The following is a 22106-nucleotide window of genomic DNA, read 5'->3' as shown; positions in this document are numbered from 1 at the left end:
CGATGTAAAATACTGATATGGCCAATCCAAACCATGTCTGCACCAATAAAAGATGGGGGTAGAGCGGGTCGTTGGCGGTTCAAATCCCGGCTCCTCTTGACGACATGTCGGAGTGTCCTTGGGCAAAGACACAAACCTCAAATTGCTCTCAGTGAGTAGGCTGGCACCTTTGCATGGCAGTTGGCCACTATTGGTGTATGAATGTATGTGTGAATGGGTGAATGAGAGGCTTTCATTGTAAAGTGCTTTAGATAAAAGCCCTAAATACTGTAAGTGCAGTCCATTTACCATTTTACCATTTGTACATTGAGAAGCGACAGCGTTGGACACACACCTGTACGGCTAGCGACTCCGTTGGCCTTCTCGCTGTCTTCCACTTGGCATTTCTTTTTGGCGATCTTGTGGAGGATGGACGCCTTCTCTCGGAACTTCCCTGCAAAAAAAACAACAACAACCGCGACAGCAGTCAGACGGTGGGGCCCCGCCCCCCACCCCCGCGCTCCTCACACGACATCACCCTCGTCGGTGTCACCTGGGCGACTCCCTTCTCCCCTGCGGTCCCTCTCACCCTCCGCAGTCAGAAAGAAGACCAGCCAGGTTAGCAAACACTGACGTCCAAATGGGCACTGCTGTTGTCACTGTTTTCACAACAATAACTCAGATATTATCAGAAACCACACTGGTATACAATGATTTTTCTGTAAAAAACAACAACAAATAAATCAAATAGAGTATGCTAATCAATACTCTACAGCAATACATTAAAAGAAGTTGTCTCGTTCCAAAAGGGACACAGCAGGTGAGAGGATGCTAATGTTACGGCCGTCTCTGAAGGTCCTGCGTGTTCGGGGGGGGGTGCATCTCACACGTACTGTAGGCCATGTCGCATATGCCTGCTTAGGCACTGACCTTGGGAAAGCCGGTCGACCGGAATCGTTGTGGGGGAGGGGCATTTTCAGAACGGCCCAGTTTTACAAATAAATGATTTCAAGAGAGGCGTTTGGTTCGACTCGGTGTTAACGGCTTTCAGCTCCGCGCTGGCGTTGTCGTACGTCGTTTCAGTCAGGCCTGCGCTTTCCAATCAGTCTGAAAGCCTCGGGATGCGTTCGTTCTCCTGAGTCTAGTGAGGTTGGCTAGTCTCTCAAGGCCTGACGAGGTGACTCATCGAACGCGTGCTCCGCCCAGCCATGTCACCGTCTGTGACCTTCCGGCTAAATCAACTCCAGTCCTCTCCCTGCTTCTCTACACCTCTCTCTATTTTCTCTCTCTCTCTCTCTCTACCTCCTCTCTCTGTCTTTCTCTCTGCTTTCCTCTCTTTCTCTCTCTCTCCATCTCCTCCCTCTCCCAACCTCCTCTTTCTCTACTGATGTCTCCTTTCTCTCTCTCTCTACCTCCTCTCTACCTCTCTCTCTCTTTCTCTCTACCTCCTCTCTCTCTACCTCTACTCTCTCTCTCTCCCCCTCTCTCTCTCTATCTCCTCCACACACATACACACACACACACACGCACGCACACGCACACGCACACGCACACACACACACACACACACACACACACACACATACACACACACACACACACACATTAAGGCATTGGGTCATGCTGATAGGGATCACAACATCAACCTCAGCGTTCTCTGGCCCTGTTTATCCTGAGAGGCTGTCAGTGAGTCACCAACGGGAGTGTGTGTGTGTGTGTGTGTGTGTGTGTGTTATTAGTGTTTCCGGGAGACAGGGAGGGGCTGGCATACCAGTTAATCTCCCATGTAATGGTATGATCAGCTGCACTCTCAAGTAAGTGTACACCAACAAGCAACTCTTTAAAATTTAACAAAATGCATTCACAACGTCTTTCAGGAATGAGAATTGACGGCATACACTCTAGCTCCGAAGTAAAACAATTTATTGATTTTCAACGCCGTCTTGGCCAAGTTTTCCCTCGCGAATGAGCATGGAGCCAGTTTCCTGTCTAACATATAGATAAGTACTCCTCCTGCATAAGAGTGATAGTGAGTGCATGGCAACTTTCTTTTTTAATATTTTGAGTCCTGCCATCCAGCCTTCTTGGTTCCTCCCTCAGTCCGGGTTGGTGTTAGCCTCGCGAGACCATACTGATCTTGTGAGCTCACATTCTGTCTCTCCCCGCTCATCAGTCTGGACAAGCTCCATAGAGATCCATTTGGGCCCCCGAACAGAATTTGGTCAGGCCAATTGGAGTGCTATGTTGAGGAACTACTGGTAGCTATGGGTGTGGTTTAGGTGTGACATCAGAACTGTTAGCTTGTGATAGACGGTAATATCATCCAATCACAAAGCTTTCCCAGATGGGTTGTGTGAAACAAAGCCATTTGGAGCGTCAGGTTAGTTTGATGTAGCAAAACACACGTCAGTCTTCAGTGGAGAAGAGAAAGCTTTCTAGCGTAAGCCTCTTATCTTGTCCATTATCTTGTCCGTTTATTTAAATTATGTGAAACACACAATTGAAATAAAGTAGCTCAGAAACTCAGGATGACTTCTATAGCCAGCGGACAGGAGCCCTTCCCTAGTAGCCGTCCTTTGATTCGCTCTCTTTTCCTACTCTGCGGTCGTGTCAGCTCTAGTCTCACAATGCCACACTTTCCAAGATCTCCAACTCCGAAAGTCGGGCGCGGCGCTTGGAGACTGATCTATGAGTCCGCGCTCTGACTGTTATGTAATTCGTGGGCGGTTGAGTCACTTTAGCCAAAATGTGTGGTGTGAGCAGTAGGCATGCTCAGGGCCCTGCCTCCCCCTCTCGGCACACACTGGCTCCTTCTGAGGGAGGGCTGATCCGAGGCACACCTGTCTCTGAGCACCACAGGAGCCAGGCAGACTGGGCACGCTCACTGGGCAACCTGGGCCATGTCCATAGGTTAGTAGTCAGGGGCCTGGGCCATGTCCATAGGTTAGTAGTCAGGGGCCTGGGCCATGTCCATAGGTTAGTAGTCAGGGGCCTGGGCCATGTCCATAGGTTAGTAGTCAGGGGCCTGGGCCATGTCCATAGGTTCGTAGTCAGAGGCCTGTGGATTATATGCTTGGCCAGGTGTGAAGCAAAACAGACTGCTAAATATGTCTCAGTCTCATCCATTACTGGCAGCCGCTGCATTTGGAGATTTGGAGATACTACTGTGCATCATTGTTATGTATATTATAGCATCAGGATACTGTATGTGTGTGTACATATGTGCATGTACTGTAAGCATATATTGTGTACATCCTAGAAGCTTGGTGGTATCTATGAAACGTGACACATTTTAAACGATCTAACAACATGACATCAATGGAATTATACTGTATTTGGGCCCCTGCAATGTATTTTGAAAATGCAGACCTAAATAAAGAATTCAAATGTGTGTGTGTGTGTGTGTGTGTGTGTGTGTTTGAGTAACCCCAATACAGGAGTAGATTATTAGCACCAAATGCTGCTAAATTGTGATATGAGAAGGTGTTCTGAAATATGATATTGTCAATGGTATAAATTATTTTATGAACTGAGCACATTTTCTTTTGAATAGAAATCCTTATTTCTCATCAATGCATAGGTTATACCACACACACTTATTTTCCAAGGCAACCTCGCTACATTTAGAAACCAACAACATTAAAAGGCACAACAGAGACATCATACTGGGGTATCATACTGAACATACGGAATACATATCAGACATATCACACTGTACTAAGGACACAAAACAAAAATAAACTAAACAAAGACATCACCTCCAAGCTCAAAGAACAATGAGAACCAACCAACCCCCCCCCCCAAAAAAAAGAAAAAGAAATCAGAAGCCAAAAAGCTACAACAATGGGCATGGCAACCACGATTTGCACTTATGTCAGTGAAATCTTAGAGAGAGGAAATTAAACAAAATATCTAAATGAAACCGTACGATACGAGCACAAAACAATGAGGGTCACGTAACGTGATCGAAATGGAGAGAAAAACAAACATGGAAAGAGAATGTGACGCGAGATTTGAGAGGGAAGACTTACCTTCTTCATTCATTGTGTGATAATATTTTAGCTTTCCATATGTCCCAAGTTCTACAACATCACAGCAAAAGACAAGGGTAAGGCAGCGAAGACACAAAAGGAAGGTAGACATGTAAGAACAGGACATTTTGAAGGTTTTAGACCACGTGCACACACACACACACACACTCACACACAAACACTGTACACAAAGCAGAAAAAAAGGTTCTCTCTCTTACCAAAAACATCACTGCATAAGTGCAAAACAGCAGCTTAGTAGCCGAGACACTTCCCAACGCAAAACAGTAAAACCACTGAATCCTTACAATGGATTCGTGAGTTTATCCTTTTTTCTTTACTGTGATATTCATCGTTTCAGTGCTTTAATAGGACGACCAATTCTGCCCCTCTGATGAAATGGAAAGTGTCAGCTTCTAAGTCTTATTGGACAATGACACCGAACTTTATAGAAGCAGTACCAGAAATTATGCCTAGATCTGGAAATCCATAAACTGTAAAAAAAAAAAGAAAAAAAAAAAGAAAATAAAAAGTGACAGACAAACAAACAAACAAACACACAAACAAACACTAAAGCCATTCAAGGTTGAAAAGAAAAGAACACATGACAAGAGTATGTCCTATAATAATAAGCTGAGCAAATGTGTGCAACACAGCTATGTCATCTCCTCGGTTGTCATCAATACTCAGAAGGGCATTAAGAATGAGCTTGCCTCATCTCTTCCTCCTGTTCAGGATGAGGCCGTTGCCGTATTCTGCCCCCCATGCTATTCTTACGTTTACAGTAAGCAAAGACAGTCAGCATATCCAGCTGATGAATTAGTCTGGAATTAAAAACCGCACAGGCCGCTGAAAGCAAAGTACCAGGATAGAGCACACTGCAATGAGTAGAAATCTCACACGGCTGCATGGTTTTATGTGAATCGGCAGGTTTTTTACGCTGACTCAACGCATTCTAACCTCGCAACTATGCTTGGTCATCATTGCAAATGGGTCAGCTGTGCTGTATATGTGAACACGGCCTATGAAATAAACTCTAATATAAAAAGAATTACAGATGTATTCCAATGTAAAACAACAACAACAGCAACAAAACGAGAGAGAGAGAGAGAGAGAGAGAGAGAACACAGACACTGCAGTAGGAGAGATGGACTAACAACACAAACCATGAGTAGAAAACAATGCATGAGTGTGAAATCGTTGGGATATCCCTCTCAACATCTGACACAGACCGCCCGAAGAACAATTAACCTGAACACCGCCTCTCCCTGAGGCCCCGGCCCTCTGCCGCGGGGGAGGGGGACTCTGCCGTTCGCCCATGAGCTTCTCCCCCCCCTTGAAGGGTGACCTCTAAGCCACTATGTCTAACTGTCCTTTTTACGCAAGCGGCAAGAAAGTTCGCAGTCTGCACTGGAGCAGAAGGCTTTTAACATTGATTCTTTCACCGGACCCAACCATTCATCTAACGATTTCCATGCCGGGTAGCAGAGGGCCTGTAGGAGCGCTGAGTGGCCTGGGCTTGGCTCTGGGACCTGATTGGAGACTGATGTGTGTGTGGAGGGGGGGGGGGCATTGGCCCTACGAGATCAATGAGGCACTGGGTTATGTGTGTATGTGGAGGGGGCTCCTGCCTAGACAAACACATGCACACATTTATTTTTGGCTTGTTGAAGTTGTTGACACATTGGATGGTGGTTCTACTGGTAGAGTGCCTGACCTTGCCCCTTCTGTTCAGGCTGTTTACTGTAATTGGCTAGCCCTCATAAAGCACGGTCGATGAAGACCCCATTATGGCACCAAAAGGTCATAGCCATCCGACCATCTGTCTAGTCTATCTTTATATAACTATCTATGTAGTCTGTCCGCATGATATGATGGACATATGGTTCCCAATGAGTGGGCGCCTCGCTGCCCTGGTTAAACCTCTAGTGTGATCACTCACAACACAACATGTAGAGATCTGATCCAATTAATCAAGAGCAGAGAAAGATTGTCAAAGGAAGGTGTTAAGCTGGAAGTTGGACATAATAGTCTCCATTGGCGCCTAGATCAGGAGCTTGCCAGGTGTGACATCATCAGGTTATAGGTCACTCGATGGCAGGGACTCAAGATGCTCGAGACCATTTTAAATTTCCCTTTAACCATTACACATTTCCTACAGGATTATCAGGTCAAACACTGTGGTCCAAAAGGCCCATGATTCTCAATATTATTTAACGATTCTCAATATTATTTTATAAGTGACAATTTGTCTGTTACCGGTAAATACTATATTTTATTTGGCATGGTTGTCAAACAAATGGTCATACCTCAAAAACTATAAGTCACACAGCTTAGATACTTACATTATACGAATCAGCAGAATCGTGTGAATGTTTGATGTATAATAAGTGTATGAGCTGTTAAAACTGTAGGAGTGATGATTACAAAATGTGTTGATATTTTCAAATCAAAATGTCCAAATATTCAGTGAGTTTTTTTTTCTTCTTAAACTGGCTTATAGTCTATGTTTATAGACTTTGAATAAGCCCAACATTGCAGACTGCAATGCACAATGCCTCGCTACACTTCAAAGCCTAAGCCAACAAACAGATACATATCCAGCCACCTCTAAACGTGGCCCAGTTTCCGTGACAGCTCACGTTCAATATCGCTTAAGAGCTGCATATTCAGCTCATGTAGACTCAGTGAATATGTTGTTTTTAGCTCCACGCTGATGGAAAAAGAGATGGAATGCACTGCCAGCTGTGCCATACAGTAATGGCACAGGGGGCTGGCCAGATTTGAATTGTGTCTCCCAAAAAAATAATAGAAAAATCTATATACTGTAGCAGTTTGAGAGGAATTCTTAGTCTTAGAAAGTCTTAGATGTGGGAACATTGATCTAGGCCATTTAGTGCAAGGTCAACCAATCTATGGTTGCATAGATGAGTCAATAAAGACTTGTGGTACAATTCCTGTTGTAAAATGGATTAATTAGGAAGTACATTTACTTATCACGTAGTCCCATGGACGAGCATTGTATGCATTTGGAGATGGTGGACAACAAGGAGACACACCGAAACTCACTGAGCACTGAGCCCTTATGTGTCATGGGTCACCATGAGTACAAACTGGTTAGTATGACATACTGTATATTTAGGACCGCAGTTTGGGGGGTAAATAATTGGGGAATGGGGACAGGATCATGGAAACAATAAAGGAATGGTTTTCCAATGAGTAAACATCCACATAACGTAGTATACTGTACATCCACACACGCAAAACAGAGAAGGGGAGAGGTTGCTCACTTGGACACCTTAGGGGAGGGGGTTGACCGGCAAATAGGTACTGAACAATCACAGAGGAAAGTTTGGCTAAAAATGTTGCTTCCGGCCTAAGGGAATGAAGATGAACAGATTTTGGGGGGGCGGGGTAGATAATTAGAATTAACTCACCGGAGTCAGCAAATTCTGGGACAGAGGAAGAAAGAGGAAGAGAAATAGACAGAGAGAGAGAGAGAGAGAGAGAGAGAGAGAGAGAGAGAGAGAGAAGATCAACCAGATGACGTTTGAGTCGATTAAACATGTTGGAACATTTGGATCTCATGATGATGTGAAAAGCTTTGGTGAGGTCTGAGAGTTCTGTGACCCTGAAATGCACCGGCTAATCTGGCAAAAAAGGACAGAAAACATATCTGGACATTGAAACATGTTGGGAGATATTTATGATTGAAATGACAGCCTTTGTTCAAGAGAAACTTTATAGAGATGTGTCCTCAGGCTAAAAGTTATTGCCAGCTTCAGTCTTTCTGTCAGATAAACAGAGAACAAACAACACATTCGCACTCCCTCGCGTGCCCATCTAAACTCAGCTCGGACGACAACCGCTGCTTTAAAAAATGTCTGTGGAAAATGGAGCAACTCTCTTGGCGTTCCGCACTGCAACAACGAGTCGCTTAAGTCTCAGAGGTGCGTGGGAAGGGTAGTTTTCAGGACGAAACATCCCGTCTTGAGGAGGCGGCCACTGTGTGAGCTCTTTACCGACAAAGCTTTGCCTGCGCAGTCTCTGAGTGATATCTGCAGGGGTACACTGACTGTGTGCCCAGCAGATGAGTCCAACGTCCAACCCCCCCGCCACCCTCACACACACACACACACACACACAAGGTATAAGTATCACCCCAGATGACCATGAATCTTGGTCCCTCTATGTCAGTCTCCCTCTCTGCTGTCATCACATCTAATATATTGCATATCTCCACTCTATCTCCAGTTCTGGGCAGAACACTAGAGCGTCGACCTTCAGGACACTGTTTGAACGCCGTCGGCCTGTTAGAACATCAGTAAAGACTGCCAGTGAATCATGCTGGTGATTACAATCACACAACTGGCAGCTGACCATAAAGTCTGTAAAGTCCAGCCCTCCAGTGTGTTCTGGGCTATTCTCCATACACATTCCCATGGCAGTCCAAGGCTGTGCTTAAGAATTAATCACCCGGATGGAATGACTAACACTCTGAGTAATGAGGCGTTTAGAATTGGGAGTGTGGCAAGAGGCTGGTGCATGTTAATAGGTACTTTTATACGCAGAGCATCTTATCAATCTGCCTTGGGATTGACTTATGCAGAGCTCTGCTTTCCAGAGATATGAAGACTGTGACAGCTGAAATGACTGAGCCCACATCAACCCTGGAGCAATCAAACCCACCTCGCCAGTCTTCAAAACCACACACTTCTTTATGGGCCAACATCTGTTTAGACATCTGGAATACTGGCATCACGCTAAAAAATATGTTGTGTCTGTTAAATACAGTGTTTAATGTTTATTATAAATCCACTGCCCCTAGTCAAAGTATCAGGTAGACTAAACATTAATGAACAAATAAACTATGCTATACTTCATATCCTGTACTGCACAGCTAACAAAACCAACAGGGTTGTCCTTTCCTGACCTTGAACTGAATTTGTCGTCTCTCATCTGAGCCATATCTGAAAGGCAAATCATAAATCTTCACTTCCAATTATGTCTGGGATGATAGGTTCCTCACAATTCACAAGTCACTTTATAGTGGTACTGTACAGTTCGCAATACAATACAGTCACATCTTTCCCCAGTGGTGTCTTTTAAAGCTGTAAAGCAATAATTGATTTCACATTTTTTCTTTTGGTATAGGAACAAGCATAGAAACAAGCACAGCCTCTATGTTATGTGGGTGAATGATTTCAAATATCATTCATAAGAATATACTGTAGGTGTATCTACTGTAAATCGGTTCCTTCTTCAAACTCTTCGGTGCTAGTGACAAGTGATTTCAGGACACCGGAGTAGGAATATCTCAAGCGCATGAAAGGATATTGCAGAATGTCCTCATTTGACACAGACTCTGAGTCACTTTGAGTTGATAAACAAAACTGTCCACTGTGAGGCTGAATCAGCCCCAGTGGAGTTAACGGGACCGGCAGCCAATAGAAACAACCGACGCGCTTCTCACCTTTCCAGCTCGCTGTGAGCAGGCGGGAACTGGGTGGGTGGGACCCGAGACTAGCTAGAAAGACTGGAAATGACAACCATTGCCAGTGATGATGTCAGTGTGTGTTTGGGCTGAGAGGGTCAGTGTGTGTTTGGGCTGAGAGGTGTCAGTGTGTGTGTGTGTGTGTGTGTGTGTGTGTGTGTGTGTGTGTGTGTGTGTGTGTGTGTGTGTGTGTGTTTGTGTGTGGTTGGGCTGAGTGGTTCAGAGTGTGTTTGGGCTGAGGTGGTTAGGCCCGTCTCCTACCTTCACTGAGAGTCCAGCGTGTGTGTGTGGGCTGAGGGGGTCAGGCCAGTCTCCTACCTTCACTGAGAGGGTCCAGCGTGCTTGTGTGTGTGTGTGTGTGTGTGTGTGTGTGTGTGTGTGTGTGTGTGTGTGTGTGTGTGTGTGTGTGTGTGCGTGCGTGCGTATGTGTGTGGGCTGAGGGGGTCAGGCCTGTCTCCTACCTTCACTGAGAGGGTCCAACGTGCTTGTGTGTGTATGTGTGTGTGTGTGTGTGTGTGTGTGTGTGTGTGTGTGTGTGTTTGCGTGCGTGTGTGTGTGGGCTGAGGGGGTCAGGCCTGTCTCCTACCTTCACTGAGAGGGTCCAGCGTGTGGATCATCAGCTGGAAGATGCTGTTCCTCATCAGGCTGTTGTGCAGGGAGGCCGAGCTCCCGCCCCTCTGCAGCCGCGGTCTGGCCTGCAAGAAGAGGACGAGGCTGTCAATCAAATACACACGGGGCAGGGATTGGCTGGTGGCCTCTGGGAGAGGAGCACACAGCCTACCATGCTGGGCAGTCTGAGTGTGTGAACGTGGGGGGATCAGTAGGACAGCTTTACCAGATCCTTGATGATGTTTGTGTTTTGTGTCTAGGAAACCAAAGAGTCACTTTTCTCAAAACGTGCTCTTAGGGTGCATGTCCACTAGGCAGTGACGTGCGAACCGCCTTTCGTGTGCCCCCTGCGACTGAATCGCTTGTGGGCGTTTCACTCGGTTTCAATTCCTGTAACAGATTGTTAATATGCCACTCTATTAAGTCTTAATGTCATTTCAGGCGAGAGAGTAAGGATGTAGATTCTCAATATGTGGTCAGTTTATTGAAATAAGCCCTGACTTAGATTGAGTTGAGATGAGTTGAGAGTTGAGTTGAGAGACTGAGATTTCTGGCCAGGGTCTGTTAGCGTCTTTCACTTTTTCCCTCTCCTGATTGGACACGCCATGCGTCATTCGCCTGGAATCTGCATAAAATAGACATCCATCCTATTTTATGCTAATTCAAAGCGGCTATACATCGCATGTCGTGAGTGAGTAGTACATTGCCACTGGAACTTACGTTATCCACCCTCCGATTTCACGTCCCCATTGGTTTTGAATGGGCTTCAGATTATCATTACACTTCAATTGGGCTAGTGGACATGTGGCTTTAGGGTATGTGTCCACCGGCAAGCTGTATGTAGCTGAACAACGCCGAGTTGCTGCTTAGAGCGCACTAGAGCGTTAGAGCTAGCTAGGCTACCGATGTTTTACACCTACATTAGCAACAAGTGTTGTGTTTTTACAGACTGCAGATTAACTAGCCAAATGAAGATATAGCTAATGTTAGCTAGTGCTAATGTTCACTGTCTGCGGTTTTGCCAAAAACCGACTGTCCTCGTTGCCAGAACAGCAACTTTTTTTAAGTGGAAAAAAAGTCTAGAGCTCATGGTGTTATAATGCTAAAAGCTCTTGGAACAGAGCTCTTGTCTCTATAGCGCCAAAGAACTCATTACCCATTGTAAACAATGAGAAAACAGTGCCAGCTCTAAAATACAACTCCCCGGTGGACACACACCAGGCTCATAACTGGCTAAACTCTGGCTAAACTCCCTCCTAACAGGCCTCTCTGTGCCTGCCATAATGTTCATTATGTTTAATCTTTGTGGCAAAAGTGTCCTGTGCTCAACGGCGTCTTCCCATAATGCAGCAGAATAGCAAGAGCTTTCCATGAAACCATCAAACTGTGGTACCACCAACGTTTTTTTGGATCGTTAGTGGGTGTCGGGATTAAAATTCTGACTGTCGATGACTCACTGTGAAAGACAGTCATACCCCAGTGTTGAGCTCCAGCCGCGGGCTCCAGAATCAGCTTAAATATGATTCACCCATAATCTCCACAAGCATTCTAACACCCTGATACTATGACAGGCTAACAGCTTAGGTCATTCAGACAATTCTAGGTTCAAGCATCTCAATCGGAGCTAGCTAAAGCAGCAGACTTCATTGCTTTTGTCAATGTTTCGGTTGAGCATTTTGGGTCTGAACAGCCCAAGAGACCCCGGCCCTCCCTGCAAGGTCACTCCGGCGGCCCGGGTTGGACTCGGGGAAATTACGGCAAGCAGGTTGCCGTGGCAGGCGGCGGCAGCTGCTTCTGAGAGCGCGTCCGTCTCTGGTGTGCCCCGCGGCCGCGAGGCGCAGGCACAGTCTGGAGGTGTCAGCTGCTGACTCGCCGGCCCATATGGGTGTGAGCGGGTGGCGAGAGAGTCAGCCCAGTGGCGCTGTTGCCAAAAGGTTTAGTGGAGAATCTGCTGAGAATCCTGCTTTATCTGCCCAACCATGTATTTGGGGGTTTATCCTGAAATCTCGGGTGCCTTTTAGGAGTAGCTGAAAAGGGTACAATATATAAAATGATGTAGATCATCAATCATCACTATACAAAAGCCTTTGCCTTTCACAGTTAGGTATAGAGAGGTGTTAAAATTCATATGACATGCAATTTTGACAGTCTTGTAAAAACCTTTACCGTAGCATTAAGGCCTACGTGGGAGATGGGAGATGCGAGCACGAGCAGAGCTATTACTAGGTACACGGAGGGGGGAGGGGGGGCTGTTAGCAGAACAGAGAACACACAGTTGCTGTTCTCGGTATGGAAGGAGAAAGCGAAGAGAAGGAGAGAGATTAGCCGGCCTACTGTACATAGAAACACAGACAAACACAGAAGCAGACGTAAAGAATGCAGAATCCAGACAGAACCTACCGACAGCTTGCTCTCATCCTCTGGTGGTTCGGGACTCGTCTTTACATCCAATAAAGAGAGAGGAGGAAGGACAGGGGGATGAGAGACAGAGAGAGAGAGAGAGAGAGAGAGAGAGAGAGAGAGGAAGAAAACAGGACAAAGATGTGAAGCACGCCATACAAAGCCAGAGACAGACAGATGAAAAGACAGTAGAGAGACATCCCATAGACAGCAGAGAGACATCCCATAGACAGCAGAGAGACATCCCATAGACAGCAGAGAGACATCCCATAGACAGCAGAGAGACATCCCATAGACAGCAGAGAGACATCCCATAGACAGCAGAGAGACATCCCATAGACAGCAGAGAGACATCCCATAGACAGCAGAGAGACATCCCATAGACAGCAGAGAGACATCCCATAGGCAGTAGAAAGACAGTCCATTGTCATGACAGCGATGATTCTGTGGGGTGAACAAGATGACGAAGACAAAAAGAATATCTGCCCACCATTATTTTAGGCTCCCGTTGTGATTTAATCAGGTGCAACGCTTTCGACCTGAATGGATCTTTGTCAGGTACATCCACACATAAAAAAACCTGCACCTGTTGTAATAACGGGGATATGCGTGCATTCTTGGACTACATCTGTAGGGTGGACAGACAGGACTGGAGGCAGACACTCTGTGTAGCGTAAAAACACTACTCACTGACAGGCTTGTTTCAGCGGGCAGTAGACTAAAATACAGACTTGTTCTTCCCAAACCCGCAAGACTCTGTACACTGTAGAGTGTAGAACACTGTAGCTCACAAACAAATGTAGACCTACAAGTGGCAAACATGTATAAAAAAAAAAGATATTTGACTGTTTGCAACTGGTTCAAATGTAGTAAAATAAGGATATGAATGTCCGCAGAACACTACTGGTATAGCTGTGAAAGGCCCTAGCCCGCCCCCAGGCCCACCTCTGTCTCACCGCCAAGTATGTCAACAACACTGGCCTCATATCACCCACGTACTGTAGAGGGATATCCTCATCCTCACCCAGCTATACTTAGAAGGAAAACCCCCCTGCCTCATTAGCGCTCCATCCACCTTACCTAAACCCATGTTACTGGGCCGGAGGAGGTAGAGCGTGTCGTCCAAAGATCACGAGGGTCGGTGGTTCGAATCCCGGCTCCTCCTGTTCACATGTGGAAGAGTCCTTGGGCAAGACACTAAACCCCAAATTGCTCCCATTGAGCAGGCTAGTGCCTTGCATGGCAGCTGCCGCCACTGGTGTGTGAATGGGCGAATGAGAGGCCATTCTCAAGCGCTTTGGATAAAATCGCTAGCGCTATATAAGTGCAGTGCATTTACTATCCACCTGTCCTAAACACATGTTAAATATCATCCACCTGACCTAAACTACGCAAGACTGGGTATCGTTTAAAACATTATGATACCATTGCCAGTACCAGTACCCTTAAAGTGATACTGATATCAATAGAGAACTTCTTTCAATAGAGAACTTCTTCCTTTTTCCCCTCTACTAGTACCCATCATGTGAATGGAAGCATTCAGTTGCGTAAAATATAACAAATAATACATTTTGAAGTGGTCAACTCATTGAAATATCTATTAACTAACTGTACAAACAGTACCAGGAAGTATTATTTGCGCAGTGTAATTTTAGAAAGGAAGACAGAATCCGCACACTAGATATGCTCCCATGAACACATATTCCTACCCCAGGGTTGCCTTTCTTTATCTTTCAGGGTCTTCCTTTCTACAGTACTTGTATTTTTGTCCAGCACCTAGAGCTCATCACTTTGGATGTGCGTGCTTTCTAAAGCTTTTTGCAGTGTAATTTTAACATCAAAAACCAGCATTCTCAATCTAGTTAACATTAACTGATTCACATAAAGCAGGGCAGACGCAGAAGCTAAACTATCTACCTGGCAGTAGCCTCTCATCACCACAGGTCTTATCTACAACACTGAAAACAACTGACGTTTTTCCTGGAGGACTTTTTAGTGGACAAGTGTTGATGATGTTCAAGGGTAGGAATCATTTGACTGGAGAAGTTTCAATACTACTTGTACTGGATTATTTCGGTTGATACCTTAAAGTCACACAGAAATGAAAAAAGCATTCTGTCCCATTTTTGTTCACATGATTGGTCATAGTGTTCACCTAACATTCCAATGAAATTCATCTAAACGTATGTCCCGCCCTTGCAACCCATTTCAGGCGGAAAAACATCAAAGTACAGAAGCAAGATGTTCTCCAAACTTTCCTTTCGGTGTATCTTTAAAGCAGCTACGAGAAGTTCTATTTCGTGGAGCTCCGTCCCACAGGGGCGCCATGCTCTTTTAATAGCGGCGGTGGGGACGTTTCCATTAAGGCGACAATAAGAATACAGTTAGTTGTTATTTTGATTGTACAGTCTGCATCTCGTGTTGTGCCTAGTCGAGCTACAAGCAGCACAGTCGTGTTGTAGCTCCTTTGCACAGAGAAGGGGGGAGGATGTTGTGAGTACGATGGGATCAGCTATTAGCTACCACCCCATCTGAAAACATTGATGTCTCCGGTTCGAGCTGCGGTGTCTTCCCCTGCTTTCACAGCAGACGTGAAAACCGCTGGACTCAACTGTTGAGCCAGGGAAAATGTCTATGTTCAATAGGGTCCAGTTGCTCGCCTCTGCCCCATTCGAACATTTCACAACCCTCGATACGGCTGCCGGCGGGGTCTAGCTCAGCGCTTCCCCAGTTGGCTGTGGTCATGATTGATTGTTCTGTACCTGTCTGAATGGAATAATGTACAGTCGGCATATCACGCTGTGCTTAGCTTAGCTAGCAAATGGCTGAGCCGTGTTGTAGCTCCCTTTCACAGAAAAAGAAGGGGTGTATGTTTGTCAGTACGATGGGACCCAGCCGCTCAGAGCTCCGGTCCCATCGGAAAACTTTGATGTGTCTGGTTCGAACCACGGTGTCTTCCCCTGCAGTACCAACAGACGTTACAACCGCAGGTCTCACCGGTAATGTGCAAACACAGGGTTCTACGAGTACGACAGGACCGAGCCGCTCTGAAGACGTTGCCATCCGAACCGCTGACGTTTTCGGTCTGCTCCTGCTGTGCTAGCGGAAGTGACAGCCACTGGTCCCGCCGGCACAGTGAAAATACCACGTTCAACAAGAGCCGCTGGCTCCCCACGGCCTTGTTTGAATGTGACTTGCCCTCATGTTCAAGCTGCGGTGTGTTCTCCTGCTAAATAGCAGACATGACACCTGCCGGTCTCACTTCTGAGGTTGGTAAGGAGATGTGTGTGCCCAGGTCCTCCGTGGCTGTACTGCCCTGTTTGAATGTGTTCACAATGCCTTGGGCGACCGTTGGAGGGGATCTAGCAGAGCGCTAGCTCTACTGACGACAGTCACTAACCCGAATCGAGCGGCGGAGCCTTTCCCGGTGTTTTCGACAGGTAGACCGGCTACACGCTTGACGAGTACTGAGTGTACTTTCGGGGTTGTCGGACCCTCGGTTCGAGCGGCGGTACGTTTTTCTGCTTTTATGGCAGTTAAAATGTTTCCGCTTGTCACCGGGGACAGATAGTGTGAGATGGGAGAATTGACGGCAGCCTCGTCTAGCCATGTTAACATGAGCAGGCGAGGCTCCGCTCCTTTGTTTTTTGGTACTGACACTCAGCCTTATCAACAGTAGGCCTGTTGTGTATGCCGGCGTTCGCGGTGTATCTCACAAAATGCACGAGTCACCTAGCTCATGCTTAGCTACTCTGCATGATGCCCTCAATCAAACATTGTCTTGTTCTCATGCATCGCTTGAGTCTGGACGACATTTGGTAGAGGACTCTCTCCGGCTGTGATCAGTACAGAGTGCGCATTCAGAGTGCGCATGCTGCATCCACTGCCACGGTTTATTCTGGCAAGTGGTCCGCTTTTGCGCACTAGTGTGAAGTGAGGGACATCGCTCCCGAGTTCTGCTCGCTTGAGGTAATGCTAAAATTTCTTCAACACCTGTTGGATCATGAGGATGGTTTACACTATCAAAGTGTATGGATGCGCTATTTCCAAGAGTCATGAGGGGTTCGCCAAAACGGTTTATGGAGCATCCCCTGGTTAAGCGGTTTCTGACTGGCGTGCACCGTCTTTGCCCAGTGCGTAAAGCTATGGCGCCGCCTTGGGATTTGCTGTTGGTTGTGAACGCACTATGCTAAGTGCCCTTTGAACGAATGGAACAGGTCCCCCTCAAGGTGCTCTTTGTCAAGGCCACGCTGCTCCTTGCATTTACATCGGGCAAACAGGTCAGTGATTGGAGAGCGCTGACAGTTTTTCTCATCACGGGTGATGGGAGCTCTGTCGTTCCGAAAGAGGTCCGGAGCGGTTTCATCGCTCAGGATTTGGAGATGAGAGCCTTCTAGCCTTATCCTCTGCCTCATGCGAGAGGGGAAGAGGCTTGTTTACACTTAGAGAAGAGGCTTGTTTACACCTCCCCTTGTTTACACGCTAGTAGGCAGGCTATGCATGGCTCTCTTGTTATGTTCAGCGGCTGCGGTCCGGACTATCACCCAGCTGTTGATTTGTCACGGCCCGGGGAAGGTGGGTTCACCGCTGTCTAGACAGCATCTCTCCCAGTGGATTTGTGAGGGCATCTCCAAGTCTTATGAGACTGCGGGTCGCCCTCTGCCTGGGGCTGTTCAGGCACACTCTACGAGGGGCGTGGCCATGTCAGTTGCCCTGTTCAATGTTGTGTCTGTGGAGGACATTTGTGCGGTGGCGACTCGGTCATCACCGTCTCCTTTTGTCTGTTATTACCTTTTATCCATGTCATCCGTCTCCGTGGCGTCTTTTGTGCTGTGCACAGCCATCAGTGGGAGTCAGCGTTAGACATGAGGTTCCAGGGCAGGACTGTCTGGTGAGTGACGGACCACTCCTGTCCTTTGGGAGGGTCTTGGACGGGCTACTATGTTATGGTGTAGCTGCTTCCAGTCCGGCTCTCCCTTCACGTACCTCTCCTTGCTCTCGACTAAGGTTAGCCGAGCGTGGCGGGTAGCGGCCAGTGCTTGGGTTGGGCCAGCGTTTGGTATGGTCTCACCTTGGAGCACCTGTGTCCCGGCTTGTGTCCTGGCTGGCCAGTTTTGTTACTGGGTCCAGCAAGGGTGTATGGTGCGGTCGTGTAGCTCTGCTTATGCCAATAGGAGCTAGACCCATGGGGCGCAGCTCCACAAAATAGAATGACGGTTACGTATTGTAATTCTAGTTCTATGAGTGGAGCGTAGCCCCACGGCGCAGAAGACTCACATTCTGCTCGCTGAAAATTTCGGTTAGGAGCAGTTGTGCAGGCGAAGCTCGCTTATACAGAGGTGCACCGGACCTGGTTGGGCACATAAATCATTTTGTCCTTTCTGGTCAACCCAACCAGTCGAGCAGACATCTATAGAATACATCTACACAAAAACAGCCAATCTTCTCGCTGATGGCCGCATTTGCTAATCTAGGAAGTGTAGAGGCATCAGTATTACAATTTGGCTGTTTATAACCAGTTAAATGCTCCTCATAGTTGCTTTAATGGTATCAAGTACCAATACCCAGCCCTTTCAAGTCACATCATCCACCTAAGCCAATGCAAGCCAGCACTGTATGTGCCTGTCCCAGTTTAGAATGGGCCTTGTACTGACTCAAGCCAGAGTTAGTGTCATGTTTGAGCCCTATTAGTTTTATAAATGGCAGTGCTTACTGGAAGGACATGGCACTGGCGACTGTTTAGAGACTAAACCCTATAACAGGCCCTTGCTAGCTCCATCACTCCTCTGCTAGGCTAACGACAACACCGAAGCTCCTCCCACTGGAGCGGTGCGGAGAGCAAGCAACCTTTGACCTTAGTCTGATTTCATCGGATTGAGACGGGCTGAATATTTTACATGTACATTTTAGTCGTTTAGCAGCCGCTGTTTATCTAAAGTGACTTACAATGAATAGCCAATTGGCTGCAGGGTCTTTGCTCTCATTACAGACTGAGCTAGTCTACACCATCAAGCAGCTCTCTTCACTTCGCACGTTTATTAATAGACGGTCCTAAACAAATGCAAATCTCTGTGCTTTCTTCAGGCTTGCTGTGTATTGTGTTACATGCAGCATTCAGGGTGACTCGTGTGTGTGTGTGTGTGTGTGTGTGTGTGTGTGTGTGTGTGTGTGTCCGTGTGTGTGTCTGTGTGTGTGTGTGTCCGTGTGTGTGTGAAATAATAATCACTGTGGAGGCCTCTGTTCTATGCACAAAGCGTTGCTTCAGATCTTGGCACATCTAGACATTCATGGAGCAAAATGGCTCATTAATGTGATAAGGGATTCAGAGAGAATGAGCATGTCATACTGAGCATGTGAGATACAGTATGTATCGTGTAGACAAGGATGCACTGCCAAAAGACATTAAGTGAATTTTAGAGGCATAATCTATTCCATGTTACAGAGGATTTGAAAACAATATAGAAAATGTACTGTGCACTTGATGACTCTTATTGCAAAACACCTGTAGGCTTGTGACAAACAATGAAATTATTTACATACACAGCTCAATTGAACACAGACACTGAATAACGACCATTGGAAACATCTTGGAAGAAAATGCATCCCTCTGAAGTGAGATCTGTTTAGTAGGCCTAGGGTTCGACTACTGTCACCAACCACTTTCATGGGCTGCGCTACGCCTTACACACATATACTAACCTTTGCGAGATCAGAACACTTTTAGTATAACAATTTTATCAAACAATACAAAAGAACCAGAGCTCTCCTATGTCTAGCCCAGATTTGTCATTCTGACGAGTTAAACTACTGAAACCTCCTTCCAACTTCTCTTCAGGCTAATCCTCCTGATCGGTAATGAATCCATTTAGTTCTCTGAGCCAAGCGGGACAGGCGACTCGTCACACACAGATCATTTGGACTCGTTACGGCAGCGTTTAGACATCATGACTAATGATCACACGCAGGCGGATGTCCTCTGGAGTCGGCTTTAATCCAGCAGCTCTCAAGGCCGTTCCTGGAAATGGATGAGAGCAGGAGGGAGAGAAAACCTTCCCTCTGTGGGCGCATCCTACGTACGGTAACGCTCTATTATGGGAATTAGGCGTCAGCTCAAGTTGCCCACATCTTAAGAAGCCTATTTACTTACTGCTCGGACACCCGTAGGCTATGAAACTGGAATTCCATATATTCCACTGTAGAAGTTCAATTTGCTTCGGGTTGGCAAATCTAAACACAAAATTAAATGGAAATATGTAATTCCAGACTGATGTCAGGGATTTCTGGATTTCATTTGTCATTCATTTGTTGTTTTGTTTTGCCAAATTAAATCAAACGGGGTAAAGAGATGGAGAGTTTAACTTCCACAAACAGTTAGATATTCATTTTTGAATAGTGTGGTGTAAAATAACTACTCAGTTCACCTGAAAAAAGATCTCATCTGAAAAATATTTAAGTGCCTGCTCTTCATTGATAAAATGAGTTCAGAAAGGAATACAAAGAAAAAGTAGCCTACAGAGAAAACCTGCTACAGTTCTGACATTGCTAGGATCTAGGGTTAAGATGTCCAGGATTGAACTCTAGCCAAAGCCAGAGCTGTCTGCATGACTCATACTTACTGTTTAGGATTTTACATTTCACTTTAATTAATTATTTCCCTGAAGCGCCCTGAGAAATCTCGGTGATTGGGCTGTTCGTCGAATGCTAGCCAAGCTCCAGAGGTCTGTGTGTAAGACAATTCAATATTACCGTCAGTACCCCAGCAGTCTTGTTATGGTAGAAGGAGAAGACGCTGTAATAAGTGTATAAGTGTATGTGTTTTAGGCAAGATGCTGTAGTGGGGTGCCATGTTAGCCTGGGTCCAGACGTTCTAATCCGCCCGCTCCAAAGTTGACTGATTCTTGGTCAGATTCTTGCTAAATGAAACAGCCGTTTCTCTGACTAAAAAATAATCGACCAATGCGCACCCCAGGTTCTAACGATTAGCCAATCAGCGCCATAGGCGGGAGTAACGCCATTGTCAAGCTGTTGCCAAGCGTTGTCAAGCTGTGCGTTGTGAGAACCTGTATTACTTGAGAGGTGCCATAGCGAGAGCTTCTGGGAACTCAGATTACTTGAGAGGATGATTGTTAGTAGTTGGTACCAGAGGTGGGACCAAGTCATTGTTTTGCAAGTCACAAGTAAGTATCACGTCTTTGCAAAAAGTCCTAAGTCAAGACAGGCAAGTCCCTTGTCAAGTCCCAATTCCCAAGTTAAAGTCCAATTCGAGTTGCGAGTCTTATGTGATTTTGTCATGTCTAAAGTCATCAAATGAGTCTGACTTTAGTCCAAGTCATGTGTCCTCTGGTTGGTAGTAGAAACAAAGTAACAGTCGTCTACCCCCGTTTGTTACAGTAGCCTACTACGATTACATTACTGTTTCACTTCACTCTGTGTTGTCATACATGTTGTCTATGGTTGTCATGGCTACGCATCGGCAATGACGATAAAATCAAATCTTCCTCCCCATGGAAATCAGTTGGAGTGGAATCAACGTCGGACTGAAGTTCTCAACGGAGTGTAACGAGTTGACAATCCTGTGTGATATCAGGCTAATGCTGTGTTTTGGCGTGGAGACATTGTAGTGAGGTCGTACAGTATGTGTTAGGTGGAGGAGACATTGTAGTGAAGTGTCATGCGTCTCTAGGCCGACGTGTGCGTACAGTAGGCAGCCTGTCCATCAGTGCTTGACGTGTCCGTGGTGGTACAGTAGGCAGCTTTTACATCAGTGCTTGACAGACGTCTCTCTGGGAGCCGTCTGCGTAGAGGCCCATAGGTGCTGAGCCCTCATCTCTCTCTCCCCCTCTCCCTCCCCTTCTCTGCCCCCCTCTCCCTCCCCTTCTCTGTCCCCCTCTCTCTGTCTCTCTCTTGCCTGGGGAAAATAATGATGATCTTCAAGGAAAAGGGGGGAGAAAGCGCACAACAAGTCAAGAAGCCATTCACTTGCTAATTAGTTACCCCTTCATTTTTCTAACAAGCAGAACTAATTACAGGAGCTGCCAGGACACTGATTTCCCACAAGGCAATGCTCCTCGTGTCCTACCAGAACTAAGCTCAAATGCCCCCCTCCACCCCGTCCCCCCAGCAGTCAGCTCTTGTTCATGGGAGGCAAGTAAGGAAAGAGAAATTGCTGTGTCATGCTCACAATGTGACTGCTAAGGTGCATTGATCACATAAGAAGGCTGGGTTTCATTCGGCTGACAATGCATTGTTGCTATAGCTCACTATGGTCCAAAAGGGATAAATCGTGCATGTGAATGAGGGTCAAATGAAGGGACCATTATAATGAGATTGACAACCCCCCCTCCTCGAAATCACAAGCCCTTCTTGTTCTACTGTGATCGTCTTGCTAACATACTGGGTTTTTTTCCCGCTTTGTAATGCTTCACAAGAAACCCTTTCATTTACAGTCGCATGGTAATGTCGACACGGATCCTCCACGATATCTGAAGATACCGGCGGCGCTTATGTCGCTCACCGCAGGTCACCTTGGGGGCTGACGCGGAGGACGGCCAAACGCTACAAACTCCTCCGTCCACGGGGCTGACGAGTGGACGAAG

The 22106-nt window shown here is 46.5% G+C and overlaps 1 protein-coding gene across 1 annotated transcript in view; it reads right to left on the bottom strand.

The window, feature by feature from the left end:
* Window positions 1-22106, bottom strand: part of LOC311320246 (solute carrier family 24 member 2) — a gene marked incomplete at both ends in the record, with an annotated part of 47979 nt that overhangs the window by 13661 nt on the left and 12212 nt on the right. Inside the window, 5 exons of the mRNA XM_084451979.1 lie at window positions 335-433; window positions 4011-4061; window positions 7445-7459; window positions 10088-10196; window positions 12511-12558. Of these exons, the coding sequence (XP_084308105.1) occupies window positions 335-433; window positions 4011-4061; window positions 7445-7459; window positions 10088-10196; window positions 12511-12558 (322 nt within the window). The remainder of the gene's footprint in view (window positions 1-334; window positions 434-4010; window positions 4062-7444; window positions 7460-10087; window positions 10197-12510; window positions 12559-22106) is intronic.

The sequence above is a fragment of the Borostomias antarcticus genome (assembly GCF_949987555.1).
Source record: "Borostomias antarcticus genome assembly, chromosome: 17".
Lineage (NCBI taxonomy): Eukaryota > Metazoa > Chordata > Actinopteri > Stomiiformes > Stomiidae > Borostomias > Borostomias antarcticus.
This window is presented reverse-complemented; position numbering and strand designations above follow the sequence as displayed.